This window comes from Acomys russatus, chromosome 29 (genome assembly GCF_903995435.1).
Source record: "Acomys russatus chromosome 29, mAcoRus1.1, whole genome shotgun sequence".
Lineage (NCBI taxonomy): Eukaryota > Metazoa > Chordata > Mammalia > Rodentia > Muridae > Acomys > Acomys russatus.
The window spans coordinates 29,879,309-29,893,093 of NC_067165.1; the positions used below are offsets into that span (position 1 = coordinate 29,879,309).

At 52.0% G+C, this 13,785-nt stretch overlaps 1 protein-coding gene across 1 annotated transcript in view; it reads left to right on the top strand.

Moving 5' to 3' along the window:
* The window catches only part of Myom3 (myomesin 3), a 58,668-nt gene extending 46,792 nt beyond the window's left edge, over window positions 1–11,876 (top strand). Inside the window, exons 27-37 of the mRNA XM_051171947.1 lie at window positions 24–83; window positions 403–470; window positions 1,843–1,953; window positions 4,606–4,693; window positions 5,058–5,096; window positions 5,373–5,481; window positions 7,046–7,209; window positions 8,007–8,043; window positions 8,205–8,227; window positions 9,870–9,925; window positions 11,557–11,876. Coding sequence (XP_051027904.1) covers window positions 24–83; window positions 403–470; window positions 1,843–1,953; window positions 4,606–4,693; window positions 5,058–5,096; window positions 5,373–5,481; window positions 7,046–7,209; window positions 8,007–8,043; window positions 8,205–8,227; window positions 9,870–9,925; window positions 11,557–11,820 — 1,019 coding nt within the window. The 3' untranslated portion in view covers window positions 11,821–11,876. The remainder of the gene's footprint in view (window positions 1–23; window positions 84–402; window positions 471–1,842; window positions 1,954–4,605; window positions 4,694–5,057; window positions 5,097–5,372; window positions 5,482–7,045; window positions 7,210–8,006; window positions 8,044–8,204; window positions 8,228–9,869; window positions 9,926–11,556) is intronic.
* The last annotated feature ends 1,909 nt before the right edge of the window (window positions 11,877–13,785 follow it).

A 13,785-nucleotide genomic window follows, 5' to 3' on the forward strand; every position in this document is an offset into this window, starting at 1 on the left:
GCTTCCTCCCGATGTCTTCACAGATTTTGACGCGCTTCTAAGGAAAGCGGACGCGAAGAGAAGAGACTGGAAGAGAAAGCAAGGTAAGGAAGGGGCCGTTGATCGGTTCTGGAAAATGCCAATCCATCCAGGGAGAGTCACCACGATCTGGTCAAGTCCTGCCCTGATGACAGAACAAAACTTCACTTTCTCAGCCCGAGAAGGCAGCGCCGCCTTAAAAGCTCTTTTCATTTAAGGGGACCCCAAGCCCCTCGCTTCTCCTCAGTCCTTGCCCTCGGCTTAGAGAGCAGGGTCTTTGGCAGTCTCCTGCCTAGTTGGTGTTCCCTGTCTAGCCACGAGGTGGCGCCCTGGCTCCTCCTAAAGCTCAAGACTCGCGGGTATGTTCTGTCTTGTCCCTTGCAGGTCCCTATTTCCAGGAGCCTTTGAAGTGGCAGGTCACGGAGGACTGCAGAGTGATTCTGACATGCAAGGTAAGTCTTCAACCCCACTGCCAACCCTGCCAACTCTGTCATCAACCCAGAGGCGTCACCTGTGTCTTGGAATTCTATCTCCCGTGCCTGGCTGATCCCACAGCTGTAAAGGGGCCCGGGGCAAAAGAGGACACACACACACACACACACACACACACACACGCACACGTTGCATTGTGTTGCGTGTTGCGTCAGCCTTAAGGTAGATCTCCCCAGGGCCTCAGAGGGTCTGGGAGCTATGTTGAAGGGGCTCCCTGTGTTTATTATAACCCTTGACCAGACACTGCTCAGTGCACTGAGGTATGATTTAATCTCCCTTGTCTCTTCACCAAGGTGTGACTTAATTTCACCTGCCTCACAGTCACCCATGGTTTATCACGCCACCTCAGAGAGGAGGAAAACAGTAGGGGAGACAGCTGAGGACACAAAGAGGACAGGGGCCCAAGTCCCAACCACGTCACCCTGACTCCCAAGCCCAGGCCCTTCCAGCATCTCGCAGCTCCTTTGAGAATATGCGTGTGTGTGTGTGTGTGTGTGTGTGTGTGTGTGTGTGTGTGTGTATGCCCCCCACCAGCCGATGCTTTCTAAGAAGAAAGCCACCAGCACTCAGTAAGGTGCTGGGCATACCTAGTTCCCTTAGGCCTCTGGGCACCCACAGCACAGGGCAGAACTACTCAAACAGTGTGCCTTATGCTTGACCAGATTCAGGAGACATCCCAACACTCAGGAAGTTCATTAGTTATGGGGCAGGAGAGGCACTCTGGGATGCTTCCAAAGGGCTTCCTGGAGAAGGTGACATCTGACTTCATTTAGAGGCCTTCAGGTATTTACAAGGAAAACAGAGAAAAAGTCAGGACCCAGAGGCCAGCAGATGAGTGTAAGGGAGGGGTCAGCTGGCTTTAGTGCCCAAGTCACAGAGGGTCACATGGGAGGGGCTGCGTAAAGGAAAACGGGTTTATTTTAAACTATTTTATTTATTTATTTTTTGGGGGGGGGTTTCAAAACAGGGTTTCTCTGTGTAGCTTTGGCTGTCCTGGACTCACTTTGTAGACCAGGCTGGCCTCAAACTCACAGCAATCTGCCTGCCTCTGCCTCCCAAGTGCTGGGATTAAAGGCGTGTGCCACCACCGCCTAGCTTCTTCTTTTTTTTTTTTTTTCTTTTCTTTTTTTTTTAGTTTATGTGCATTGGGGTGAGGGTATCAGATCTTGGAGTTATAAACAGTTGTAAGCTGTCATGTGGGTGCTGGGAGTTGAACAAGGTTCCTTTGGAAGAGCAGGCAGTGCTCTTAACCACAGAGCCATCTCTTCAGCCCTGGGTTTTATTTTAAAATGGAAAGCCTGGTGAAGTCCCCTCATGCTCTGTCCTCCTCAGGTAACCAACACCAAGAAGGAGACTCGCTTTCAGTGGCTCTTCCAAAAGAAAGAGGCGCCGGGGGGACAGTACAACCCACAGACCGGAGATGGACATCACTGCATTGAGGAGGTAAGCACAGCTGGGCCTCGGGCCTTACCCCGCTCAGTAGCCAAGAGCACTGGGCAGAGCCTGAGTGGAGCTGGTCACACAGGAGCGCCAGGGCCCAGACAAGATAGATAGAGGGGATGGGGAGCTGCTCTTGCAGCGGTCCCCAAATTCCAGTTCTTAGCACCCACACAAGGACAGCCGGTCACAGCTGTCTGTAGCTCCAGTTCGCCTTCTACTGGCCTCCGTGGGCACTACATGCACGTGGTGCGCAGACATACAAAGCAAGCAAGCACTCGCCCATATACATAAAATGTTTAAAGAGAATGTTTTATAAGAGATAAATGCCAGGACCTAGGAATGTAGTTCAGGTGGTAAATAGCTTGGTTAGCATGCACAATGCCCTGGGTTTGATCTCCGACACCACATAAACCAAATGTACAAGCTATGTAAGGTGTTTGGGGCCAGCCTAAGCTACATGCAACTTTCAATGGGGAAAAAAAAATTAAAGCCAGGCGTAATAGCTCACTCCTTTAATCCAAGCACTTGCGAGGCAACGGTGGGGGGTGGGGGAGGCAGGGGTATCTTTGTGAATTTGAGGCCAGCCTGGCCTACAAGATGAGTGTCAGGACACAGAGCACACAGAGAAACCCTGTCTTGAAAAACAAAACAAAACCCAATGTATGCAATTTTTTTTTTCAAAAACTCAAAATTAACATTAAAAACAAAGACATACAAGTTTCAAAAGACTGGCCCAGTGTTACTTGTTACTGATTTTTCCTGCCTCAGGATCCAGGCCTGGAAAATACTAGGCTGTGCAACCTTAGGCGAGTCACTGGCTCTGTCTCTGTGAGCTCCCTGCCCAGTCTAGGGTTGAGGACAGGAACTATGTCCCCCAATGAGGCAGGCCCAGAGAAAAGCAGGCTTGGAGCTCGGTTCTTTCCTGGGTCCCTCCACACAGCCCCAGGACTAAGGCTGGCTGGCAGAGAAATGCAAAGCTGACGCCCACCTGCCAGGTGCCTCTCTCTGACGCAGAGTTCCAGAGCCTCTGGCAGGTGCTGGGGACACTGGACAATTGATCACGGGTTCCTACTAGGAAGAATATATCAAGTCCAGGGTCTTCTCCTCCGCCCTTGATCTTGTCAGCCTTTGTCACTGTTAATTAAGCATGCTCCTCAACAGGGGCGTGGCATTCGGTGAGTGCTTTGTATTCATGGAGTCAATGCAGGGGGCGGAGCTTTCTGTCTTTCCTAGTATTGATCCCTGGGTCCTGGCAGTCCCTGGGGCACATGGACAGCAAGGACACCAGAGCTGCTCCACAGATGGGTAAACCGAGGCTCGGACAGATGAAGTTCAAGGACATGTGGCTAGGGTAGGGTCAGAAATCACTCCCCAGTGAGGGCAGCCATGTCTGTTCTACAAGGCTGAGGCATGCCTGGTCTCCTGTCCACCCCAGTGCCCACTCTCGGGGCCTTTGCTCTCTCCAGAGTTACCCCAATATCACTGGGGACTTTATGGCCTTCTGTAGGTTAAAAGAAAGAAAGAAAAGAAAGGATTGTTGAGCCGGGCGTGGTGGGGCACGCCTTTAATCCCATCACTCGGGAGGCAGAGGCAGGGAGATTGCTGTGAGTTCGAGGCCAGCCTGGTCTACAAAGAGAGTCCAGGACAGACAAGGCTACACAGAGAGACCCTGTCTCGGAAAAAAAAAAAAGAAAAAAGAAAGAAAGGATTGTTGACTTTTAGGGGAAAAACCTACCTCTACCTTGGATCCCCAAAGTTACTATGTGGAGGTAGCCTGGGTGAGAGGGACCTTTGAGGAGCCCGAAGGAATAGCCTTCTGATGAGATGTCACTTCTGGCCTCTGCTTCTCGCCTCAAAAGCACAGCCCTGAACCAAGGGTGAGCTTAGATGCCTTGCCTTGCACGTGAGGCGGCCCCAGCACACATGCTCTGGATTTAAAAGACCGCACAGACATGCCAGAAGGACTGCATGTTCTGAGCCGAGGGAAACACGCTTCCTGCCGGGGACCTGCCAGGGACCCTTGCTCAGGGAGAGGAACATTCTTGTCCAGACAAGCTCTGCCCAGGCTCCACGTGCTGAGCTGGCCAGGGCCCCAAGGAGCCAGGTGGGAAGTGAGACAGAGTGCTCACTATGTCTGCCCTCAGTACACACACACACACACACACACACACACACACACACTCACACACACATAGTCACACCCATACAAACACATTCACTCACACACATATGTACACTCACATACATTCAAATCCTCTCACACATACAAACACACTCACACACATATGTACACTCACACACACACTCACACACTCTCAGACACTCACGCACACATTCCCTCACACATAGTCATTCACGCCCATACAAAGACGTTCACTCACAAACATACAAATCCTCTCACACATACAAACACACTCACACACACACACACACACACACACACACGCTCTCAGACATACATGCACACACACTCACACACACACATGCACACACACACATGCACACACACTCACACACACACACATGCACCCACTCCCTAGACCCACCAACTTCATAGCTGACAGAGGCCACACAGGGGTGGGACCTGGGCCCTCCTGACTGGCTGTCACCTCTCCCTCTGGGAACCTTTGCACACACTGTCATCCTCTTCTGTAGTTTTCCAAAGAAAACCAGGGAATCTACAGAGCTGTGGTTTCTGACGACAGAGGGGAAGATGACACGATCCTGGACCTCACGGGTGAAGGTAGGGACCTGGTGACATCAGAGAGGAGTCGCCAGGGCTGTGGGGAGGTCACACGGGGAGCAAGAGATGGTGGTATGGCATGGGGCCTAAGATTTATGGGCTCTCCGTGTCACTTGGGGAAACAGAGGCACAGAGAGGGTAAGTGAGTTGTCCAAGGTTGCACAGCCAGCCACTGGCAGGGACCTGATCTGTGCTGCAAAGGTATGACACAGTTAATCCAGGCCTGATCCCTCCATCACTCACCACCCAAGAACCCCTCCCATTCCCAAGTTTCCACTCTCAGCGGGGTTCTGAACATCCTTCTCCACCACCCCTGGACATCCGTAAGGGAACCCACCCAGCTGACCATTTCGTCTCTCTCCAGCCCTGGAGGCGGTCTTCACTGAGCTGGGCAGGATCGGCGGTAAGTGAGTTCGCCCTCCTCTTTGCCTTAACCTTGGCCCAATGCCGAGGGGCCTCCAAGGATTCCTCCAGCAGCCTTAGCGGTGGGGATGGATCTGGCACCTGCCCCTGGTGACGGGGATGGAAACCCCGTGCTCACACACACACACACACACACACACACACACACACACACACAGTAAGGCGTAGTAATGTGGCTCCCACAAGCAGGCTGGGCCCAAAACATGCCACTCGAATGTCCTCAGAGGAGACTCACCTTTGGCCTCTGCATCCTCAGCTCTCTCTGCAACTCCTCTGAAAATCCAGGGGACTGAAGAGGGGATCCGGCTCTTCAGCAAGGTCAAATACTACAACGTGGAGTACATGAAGACCGCTTGGTTCCACAAGTAGGTTGGCCTTGCCCTTGCCTTAGCAAACCAGAAGGTCGTGCGCATGTGCCTTTAGGATTTCTCCTCCACCCGCTGCCTAATCCTCCCACGAGCCTCAGTCCCAAGCCATGGGCAAAGGAAAAGGTCTTAGCCCAGATGCAGGGATCAGGAAGAGTCGGTCATTAGAGTGATGGTGCACTTGTGGGGCCTCTGCAGCCTTGGCAAACCCAGGTAGCCAGGATCGGTAGGTGGGTTTGGGCAGAGAGAGATGTGGAAGGGAAACCATGTGCTTGCCTTTAATCCCAGCACTCAGGAAGGTCGCTGTGAGTTCGAGGCCAGCCTGGTCTACAAAGTCACACAGAGAAACCCTGTCTCGAAAAAACACAAAACAAAATAAAATAAGAATACGATCTCCCCAGAGTTTTGTTGTTGTTGTTTGGTTTTTGTTTGTTTGTTTGGTTTTGTTTTTTGAGACAGGATCTCTCTGTGTAGCCTTGGCTGTCCTAGACTCGCTTTGCAGACCAGGCTGGCCTCGAACTCACAGCGATCCAACTGCCTCTGCCTCCCGTGTGCTGGGATTAAAGGCATGCGCCACCATGCCCGGCTCCAGAGCTTCTTTTCAAGTGTATGCCTCAGCCTTGCGAAGCTGACTTGGCTGCACCCATCCCATAGGGAAGCCGGGACTGACTTGGGAAAATATGTGCAGTAAGAGAGAGCGAGGGCTGCAGAAAGCTTCGGGATGACTTTCTGAGCCCTGCAACAAGAGGCATAGGCAACAGAACACCAGGACTGCGTGTCTTTGTGGATGAGATCTAAGGAGAGAAGGAACCTGGTTTCTCAAGTTAGGAGAGAGTGACTGGGCAGAAACGCTGAGGGCGTTAAAATGGGAATGAAGAGGTGAAGGGGTGAGTGCTAAGAGCGGGAGGTCACTGCTGCAGGGGTGAGTGAGTGCTAAGAGCAGGAGGTCACTGCTGCAGGGGTGAGTGCCAAGAGCAGGAGGTCATTGCTGCAGGGGTGAGTGCCAAGAGCGGGAGGTCACTGCTGCAGGGGTGAGTGACTGCCAAGAGCAGGAGGTCACTGCTGCAGGGGTGAGTACAAGAGGGGGAGGTCACTGCTGCAGGGGTGAGTGACTGCCAAGAGTGGGATGTCACTGCTGCAGGGGTGAGTACAAGAGTGGGAGGTCACTGCTGCAGGGATGAGTACCAAAAGCTGGAGGTCACTGCTGCAGGAGTGCCATTTGCTCATTGTCCCAGCCTGCAGGACAGATAGAGACTCAGGTTTTGTATGCAGTTGATCTGCCATGGGATTTGGGGAGGAAGGAAGGAAGGAAGGAAGGAAGGAAGGAAGGAAGGAAGGAAGGAAGGAAGGAAGGGAAGGGTGGTTAGCTGCTGAGTGAATGGTCAGACGATTGAAGCTCTGAACAATGAGTGGGTGAGTGGATCTATTGCAACTACCTGGTGGATGGTCATACGTCTCAGGCCCCCACTTGAAAACAACATCCCAAAAGAGGGGATGTGGACGGGGTGGGGTGGGGGGGGTCAGACCCTCAGTGACCCTAGTGTTTCCCTGCCTTTGCCTTCAGAGACAAGCGTCTGGAGAGTGGCGACCGGGTAAGGGCGGGCACCACCCTGGATGAGATCTGGCTCCACATCCTGGACCCCAAGGACTCGGACAAAGGCAAATACACCTTGGAGATAACCGCAGGGAAGGAAGTCCGGCAGCTCTCAGCAGACTTGTCTGGCCAAGGTGAGCCACCCTCCTGTCTGTCAGTCTGTCTGCTGAGAGACCTGTCTAGACAGTCCCATGGGGTTAGGCACCGTGGCACACATCTCTAGCCTATGCTCGAAGGCAGGAGGACCAGGAGTTCAGCGTCATCCTCAGCTACAGGGTAAGTTTGAGACCAGCCCACACTGCCTGGAACTTCGTCCTACTACAAAGGATGGAGGGGTAACGAGATGCCTCAGGGTTAAAGCCACTCGGTAAGCAAACTTGATGCCCTGAGTTCAAGCCCTAGAACCCACATAAAAGTAGAAGAGACCCGGCCATGTGAAGTCGTCCTCCGACCTTCACATCCACACACAAATTAAAAACAACAACAACAACAACGGAAAAATGTTAAAGGAAAATTCTATGATGAAGTCAGACAGGGTGGCACATCCCTGCAATCAACACGGAGGAGGTGGAGGCAGGAGGAAAACAAGTTCAGTCAGGCCATCCTTGGCTACATAGAAGGAACTTGTCTCAAAACAATAAAACAAAAAGCTGGGAGTGGTGACACATGCCTTTAATCCCAGCACTCGGGAGGCAGAGGCAGGCAGATCACTGTGAGTTCGAGGCTAGCCTGGTCTACAAAGCAAGTCCAGGACAGCCAAGGCTACACAGAGAAACCCTGTCTTGAAAAACCAGAAAAAAAAAAAAAAAAGATAAAAGAAAATCCCAGAGGCCTGCTGGGAGGCTCTCCCTGCCCTGTGAAACTCCTGGAGTGGGGAGGGAAGCTAGAGACAGTCCCCTCTCAGCCCTGTCCTGTCTTCTTTGCCCTACAGCTTTTGATGATGCCCTGGCAGAGCACCAGCGACTGAAGTAAGTTTTCCTACACTCTCCCTGTGAATCACGGCCTCACTCAGGCATAAAGCGACTGTTTCTAGGCCCCCAACTGGGAACCCTAGCCAACCCCACCTTCCTCATCTCACACAGTGAGAGAAGTCACATGCGACCACACTGTGCCCCTTTCTATCTTTCAGGGCCTTGGCTGTCATTGAGAAGAGTGAGTGCCTGGTGGTCTCCTTCCGCATGTTCCTGAGTCTAGATCGTCTTCTCTAGAACCCCGGTCTCCTGTCAGACTGCCCAAGTCTCCTCAGCAGGCTCTGGGGACACCTGGGTGCTAGGTGTAAAAAGACAGCTGGATGAGGAACCAGGGGCTACTGGAAGTCAGCTGGGCAGGCCTGGTGTGGGTCTGGTGCCAAGTAGGTACACACAGCCCTCGGTGGGAACCCGGAGGCTGGGCTAGGCTTCCCGAGTGGGCCATAGAAAGGGGATGGCCTGGAACCTGAAACTGAGGCTTGTGAAGGGGATCGGGGAGGGATGGTGGCTCTAACCCAGAATCAGTCCCAGGCTCGGGAAATGTGACAAGGTTCCTGAGATACCTGGGAAGCTGCCACCAATCCATGTTCAAATCTGTCCCACTTATGAGCCCTCCCCCCAACCTCGGCAGCTTTAAACAGCCCCGTGCAGCCAAGGCTACACAGAGAAACCCTGTCTAAAAAAAAGAAAAGGAAAAAGCCCAGTGTTGGGAGAATAGCTCTCAGGTTCCCCTGGCCCAGTGATGGGAAATAGACTCCGGTGAAGGACAGGGGCTGCCCCCCAGAGTCCCACAGCCTGCCCAGCCTGACAAGAGAGGGACATAGACTGCTATGAGCATCAAGGACACTGCAGGACCATCAACACAGAGATGTGGGTGCCTCTCTCTCTGCATGATTGTTTCTACTCTCCCCGAGTAACACGAAGGACAGGCATTGGATACATAACTGCCGTCCTGACAATCCAAGGTTCCAAGTGACCGTGCACTGTCAGCTGACCTTGGAGAAGCCAGCAGAGCCAGAAGGCAGCCTCTCGTGTGCTCAAGCCAGAAGGGACCCTCACAGCACCACCTAGTTGTATGCCCAACACAAATGTCCCCTCCCGTCTGGGACTCCCACAGAAGGAATTTGAACTTGACCACGTGTGATTGCTGGGCCTTGAGAGGTTGGAGGCAATGAGAGAATGGGGTCACCTCCTTCAGCTGTGGAAAGCTGGTGCAAATTCCCAGCCACGACAGTGTCCATCCCTGGGGCCTTCACTGTCTGACTCAGGGGCCTTCTCCCTTCCACTGGACAGCAGCCACCTGCACCAGGCTTTTTGTGCATTTGGGACACATGGGCTAGGTCTCCCCAGGGCCTCCAATGCAATATGAGGGACACATTTGACTCTCTGCTTAGTAAGTCATAGCCACACTGTCTTCCTGTGGCCACCAGGATTCTCCTTGGACCAGTCAGGGTTTCCCAAAAGATGTCACTTTCCCTGGTCCCCTTCTTGGCTCTCCCCTCCACTTGGTCAGAGAGAAGGTATGTTGGGTAGAATTGTCAGCTCTAGTTCAGAGCAATCTGTTCAGCATCTTTCTCTTGAGGACAGATGCTATTCACCATCTCCTGGGTACCACTGATGATGGTGACCTCAACTCTGTGGCAAAAACAGCTCGCATATCATGTCTTCCACCTGGGGAGACAAGGAGCATGGGACGAGATGTTGAGGAAAGAACTAGAAAGAAGCCTCCTTGATACGAACCCTCTACTTGAAGAAAGCTACAGGGCAGGGCAGCGGGAGGGCAGCTGGCAGGACTTCACCCCTCACATGATTTCTCTTCATTCCAGATCGGGCTAAAGTGGTGAGGGGCCTGCCAGATGTGGCCACCATCATGGAAGATAAGGTACCATTCCTCCCAGCCCACAGCCAGCCGCCCCATGCTTGTGTTCCTCCGAGGATCCCTTTCTGGTCATGCTACAGTAGAATGCTATGCATTGAAGAGCCAAAGGTCACGGGCTGGCAGAGAGGCTGGACCTGCCACAGCTGGCCACGTGACACCATGATCACATGTGTATCAAGGAAAACCAGAGCCTGGTGTCAGACCCCTGTGCTCAACCTGGCTCTGTCCCATCTATAGACAAGCCTTGGCGGGAGCCTGCCACCTGTGACTCTGGCTTCCACAAGAGTTTAACTAGGTGACCCCTAAAAGCTGCAGTGTTTTCTAAAGCCTGTCTGGTGTTTGCTTTGTGCTGACTACCAGTATACATTAGTACATATCCCCGCTCATTTTGCCCCTGAGGCAACCACTGGATATAGGGTATTGACGGCTGAGGAAACGGAGACCCAGAGTGGTTAAGGGACTGGAAAAGTCACACAGCGTGATGGGCAGGGCTGAGGTTCTTAGCCTAGCAGCCCACTTCCAGAGCCTGTGAGTTGATCATTATGCGATGTGCTGCCTGAGGCCTCACTCAAGAACCTCCACACTCAACCCACAAGCCTTTGTGTCTAAGCAGTACAGTCTTAGGGGCTGAGGTGGTTCAGCATTTAAGAGAATTAGCTACTCTTCCAGAGGACCCAGGTTCAATTCCTAGCACCCCGATGATGGCTTACAAGCATCTGTAACTCCACTTTGAGGGGATCCAATACCCTTTTCTGACTCCTAAGGGCACTGCACATATGTCTCGTACATACACACATACACACATGTGCAGGCAAACACTCATACACAATTTTGTTGTGAACTCACTCTGTATCTCAAGCTGGCCTCCAACTCAGAGATCTCTCCTTCCTCTACCTCCCAAGTGCTGGGAGTAAAGGCATGTGCCACTGCTGCCTGGCATCATACACAATTTTTTTTTTACAAATTATAATCTTACTTGTGCGGTAATGTCACAACCACGTATATCTTACCAAAGACAAAAATTGCAAAGTGCAGGTCATTCGGGGTAGGCCATTACTAAAGAATATCTAAGATTTTTTCCAGTAACTTTTCCTGTAAAAAGTTGAGGGTTGGAGAAAGGTGGGGTTATGCAACCTCCAGTGCTGCAGAAAACTGGGCCTGCCTGTATCCAGCCCTTAGGGTGTGGGGACAGGAAGACAGAAGTTCAAGGTCACCCTCAGCTACCTAGCCAGTTCAAGGCCAGTCTAGGGTACATGAAACCTTAGAGGGGTTTGGGGGTTGTTTTGTTTTGTTTTGTTTGGATTTTTTGGTTTTTCGAGACAGGGTTTCTCTGTGTAGCCTTGCTTGTCCTGGACTCGCTTTGTAGACCAGGCTAGCCTTGGACTCACAGAGATCTGCCTGCCTCTGCCTCCCTGAGTGCTGGGATTACAGGGATGTGCCACCGTGCTCACCTTGTTTTTAAAACACACAAATACATGCATGCCCACATGCTCGCGCACGCACGCGCACACACACATACACACACTTTGTTCAGAATAAGCTGTCTGTACTAGTAGCTCTCCAGTGCATAAAGGTGAGTGCAGAGTCCAGGTTACAAGGAAGTAAAATTGTTTCCTTCCCGTCCACCAAAACAGACCCTGTGCCTGACCTGCGTCATCTCAGGAGACCCCTCCCCTGAAATCTCCTGGCTAAAGAACGACCAGCCTGTCTCCTTCACTGACCGGTACCACATGGATGTGAAGGGTACCGAGGTCACCGTCACCATTGACCGGGTCACCAGCGAAGACAGTGGGCGCTATGGAATCTTCGTCAAGAACAAGTATGGCTCAGAAACAGGCCAGGTCACCATCAGCGTGTTCAAGCACGGGGAGGAGCCGAAGGAGCTGAAGAAGATGTGATGGGGGCTGTTCAGTGACAGCCTGAGATCCACCCTCCATGGACCAGCAGGCCAGCCGGGGGGCAGGGGGGTCAAAACCTAACACAGGCCACTGGGGTGGGACAGAGACACATCAGAGCTGCCTCTAATACACCAAAGAGAAGAAGCAAAGATTTTTGCTGGGGTCCTCAGAGGACTCTAGGAGGGTGTGGGGGTGAGCACTTAGCCTTAGAATTTGGAAGCTGGGGTACAGGACTCAGTTTCCACAAAAGCTCTTTACAAGCCTTGCCTTGCTCATCCGTCAGATGGGCATCCCTAGCTACTCCGAGGGGCCTCATGAAAATCCCTTATCAATCTTTCTCAGTGGGTCGCAGCAGGAAGCACCTTTGCTCCACAGGGAGCAGTTGGCAATGCTCACAGAGTTTGGTTGTCACACCCCCGAAGTATTTCCTGGCATTGAGTAGGTTAAGACCACAGGTGATGGTAAGCACTGTGGCTCCCACAACACAGAGTATGTCCTTTTAGGATAGGATTGTCACCCTTCTCTGTGTCTGTCACTGATTGGAAGTACAGTATGCTTATGACTGAGGTTAGTCCCAGAACTACAAAGATAAGCATTATGCAGGCTCCCCCCTCCCCCCCTGCCACCCCCTCACTCCCCACTCCCCCACCCCGGCACTCAAAAATGAACTTGGGTGCAGGGTTAGGGCCAAGGCAGGAGATCATAGAGCTCACCTACGGGGACAAGTAAAGGGTCTTCACTGGTCAGAGGATGTGGGCAGTGGACAATCCGACTGGGGGATGCAGGGCTTTACAGCTCCCTTCCCCACTGGGCGGGACAGCGTTGCTGTGCCCCGAAAGCTGAATCCAGTTGGGCTGTGGAGATGGGAAATGGACACTTCAGGAGCAGACATGTGGTGGAAAGCAAGGATAGAAGGGAGCCTGCCCAGGTGTTCTGGGATGCCAGGCATATGTAGTTGATGCCCCTTTAGGACTTCTTCCTGCATGGAGCCTATGTGGCCTGCGACAGGCACCTCGGCTGGCCTTACTCCGTGGATCTCAGCTGAACATTTCTCTGCCTTCCAGTCCAGTTTCCTCCATTGGAAACAAGTTGTGGGTGGGGCTATAAAACTATAGCTGTTTGTTGTCAAATCTTAGGTGATTTTTGAAATTATGAAGGAGGAAATAATAAAATAAAATAAAATAAAATAAAAACCTGTGGTCTCATCCTCAAGAAGCAGCACCTGCCTGCTGCTTCTGCAATGACCTTGGAACTGAGGGACAGAATGAACCAGCCCTCAGCCTGGCAGCTAGTCAGCCAGTGGAGTGAGGCAGCTGCCTGTGCCCCCCTGCACCTCCTGTTCCAGCCTCCACGTGAGCCTCGGTACACATGCACCCCCTGCCACACAGTAATAGATAAATACATAGACAGAGAGGAAGGGACAGAGAAAGAAAGAAGGAAAGAAAGACATAAAACAAGATCAAAAGCAACTTCCAGGGCCTGTCCAGCTGACACTAAATTTTCATTGTATTGCTTTCCACACCTCTGTTCTTCTTTGATTTTTTCCTTTCCCATGAAAATATGGTGTAGAGAAAAAAAAATCTCCCTCCTGGCACCCCCTCCTGTTCACAAATTCAGTTGCTAAACTTGCTTTTAAAACAACAAGAAGTCTTTGCTGCTTTCCTGTGTCTGTAAAAAAAAAGAGACCATTTCAGTGACGTTGGAAAGCCTATTAGCCATGATGGAACATAGTAGGAGTGCCCCCTGTTGGCATGGTTTGTGTTTGCACTCTAAGAAGCAGAAAAAGGGAAAGCCTTTCCTGGGGAAAACCCGGAGTGTCTCATCAGATGACCAGCCAATGTGGGGACAGAGACTGGTCCCTGCTGCTGCTGCTGCTTTAGAGTCTATGTAGTACATTAATAATAGGTGGGCTTTTAAAATCTCTGATCTGATAACGCCTATAACCTGGGCATCCCTGAGCCTGGC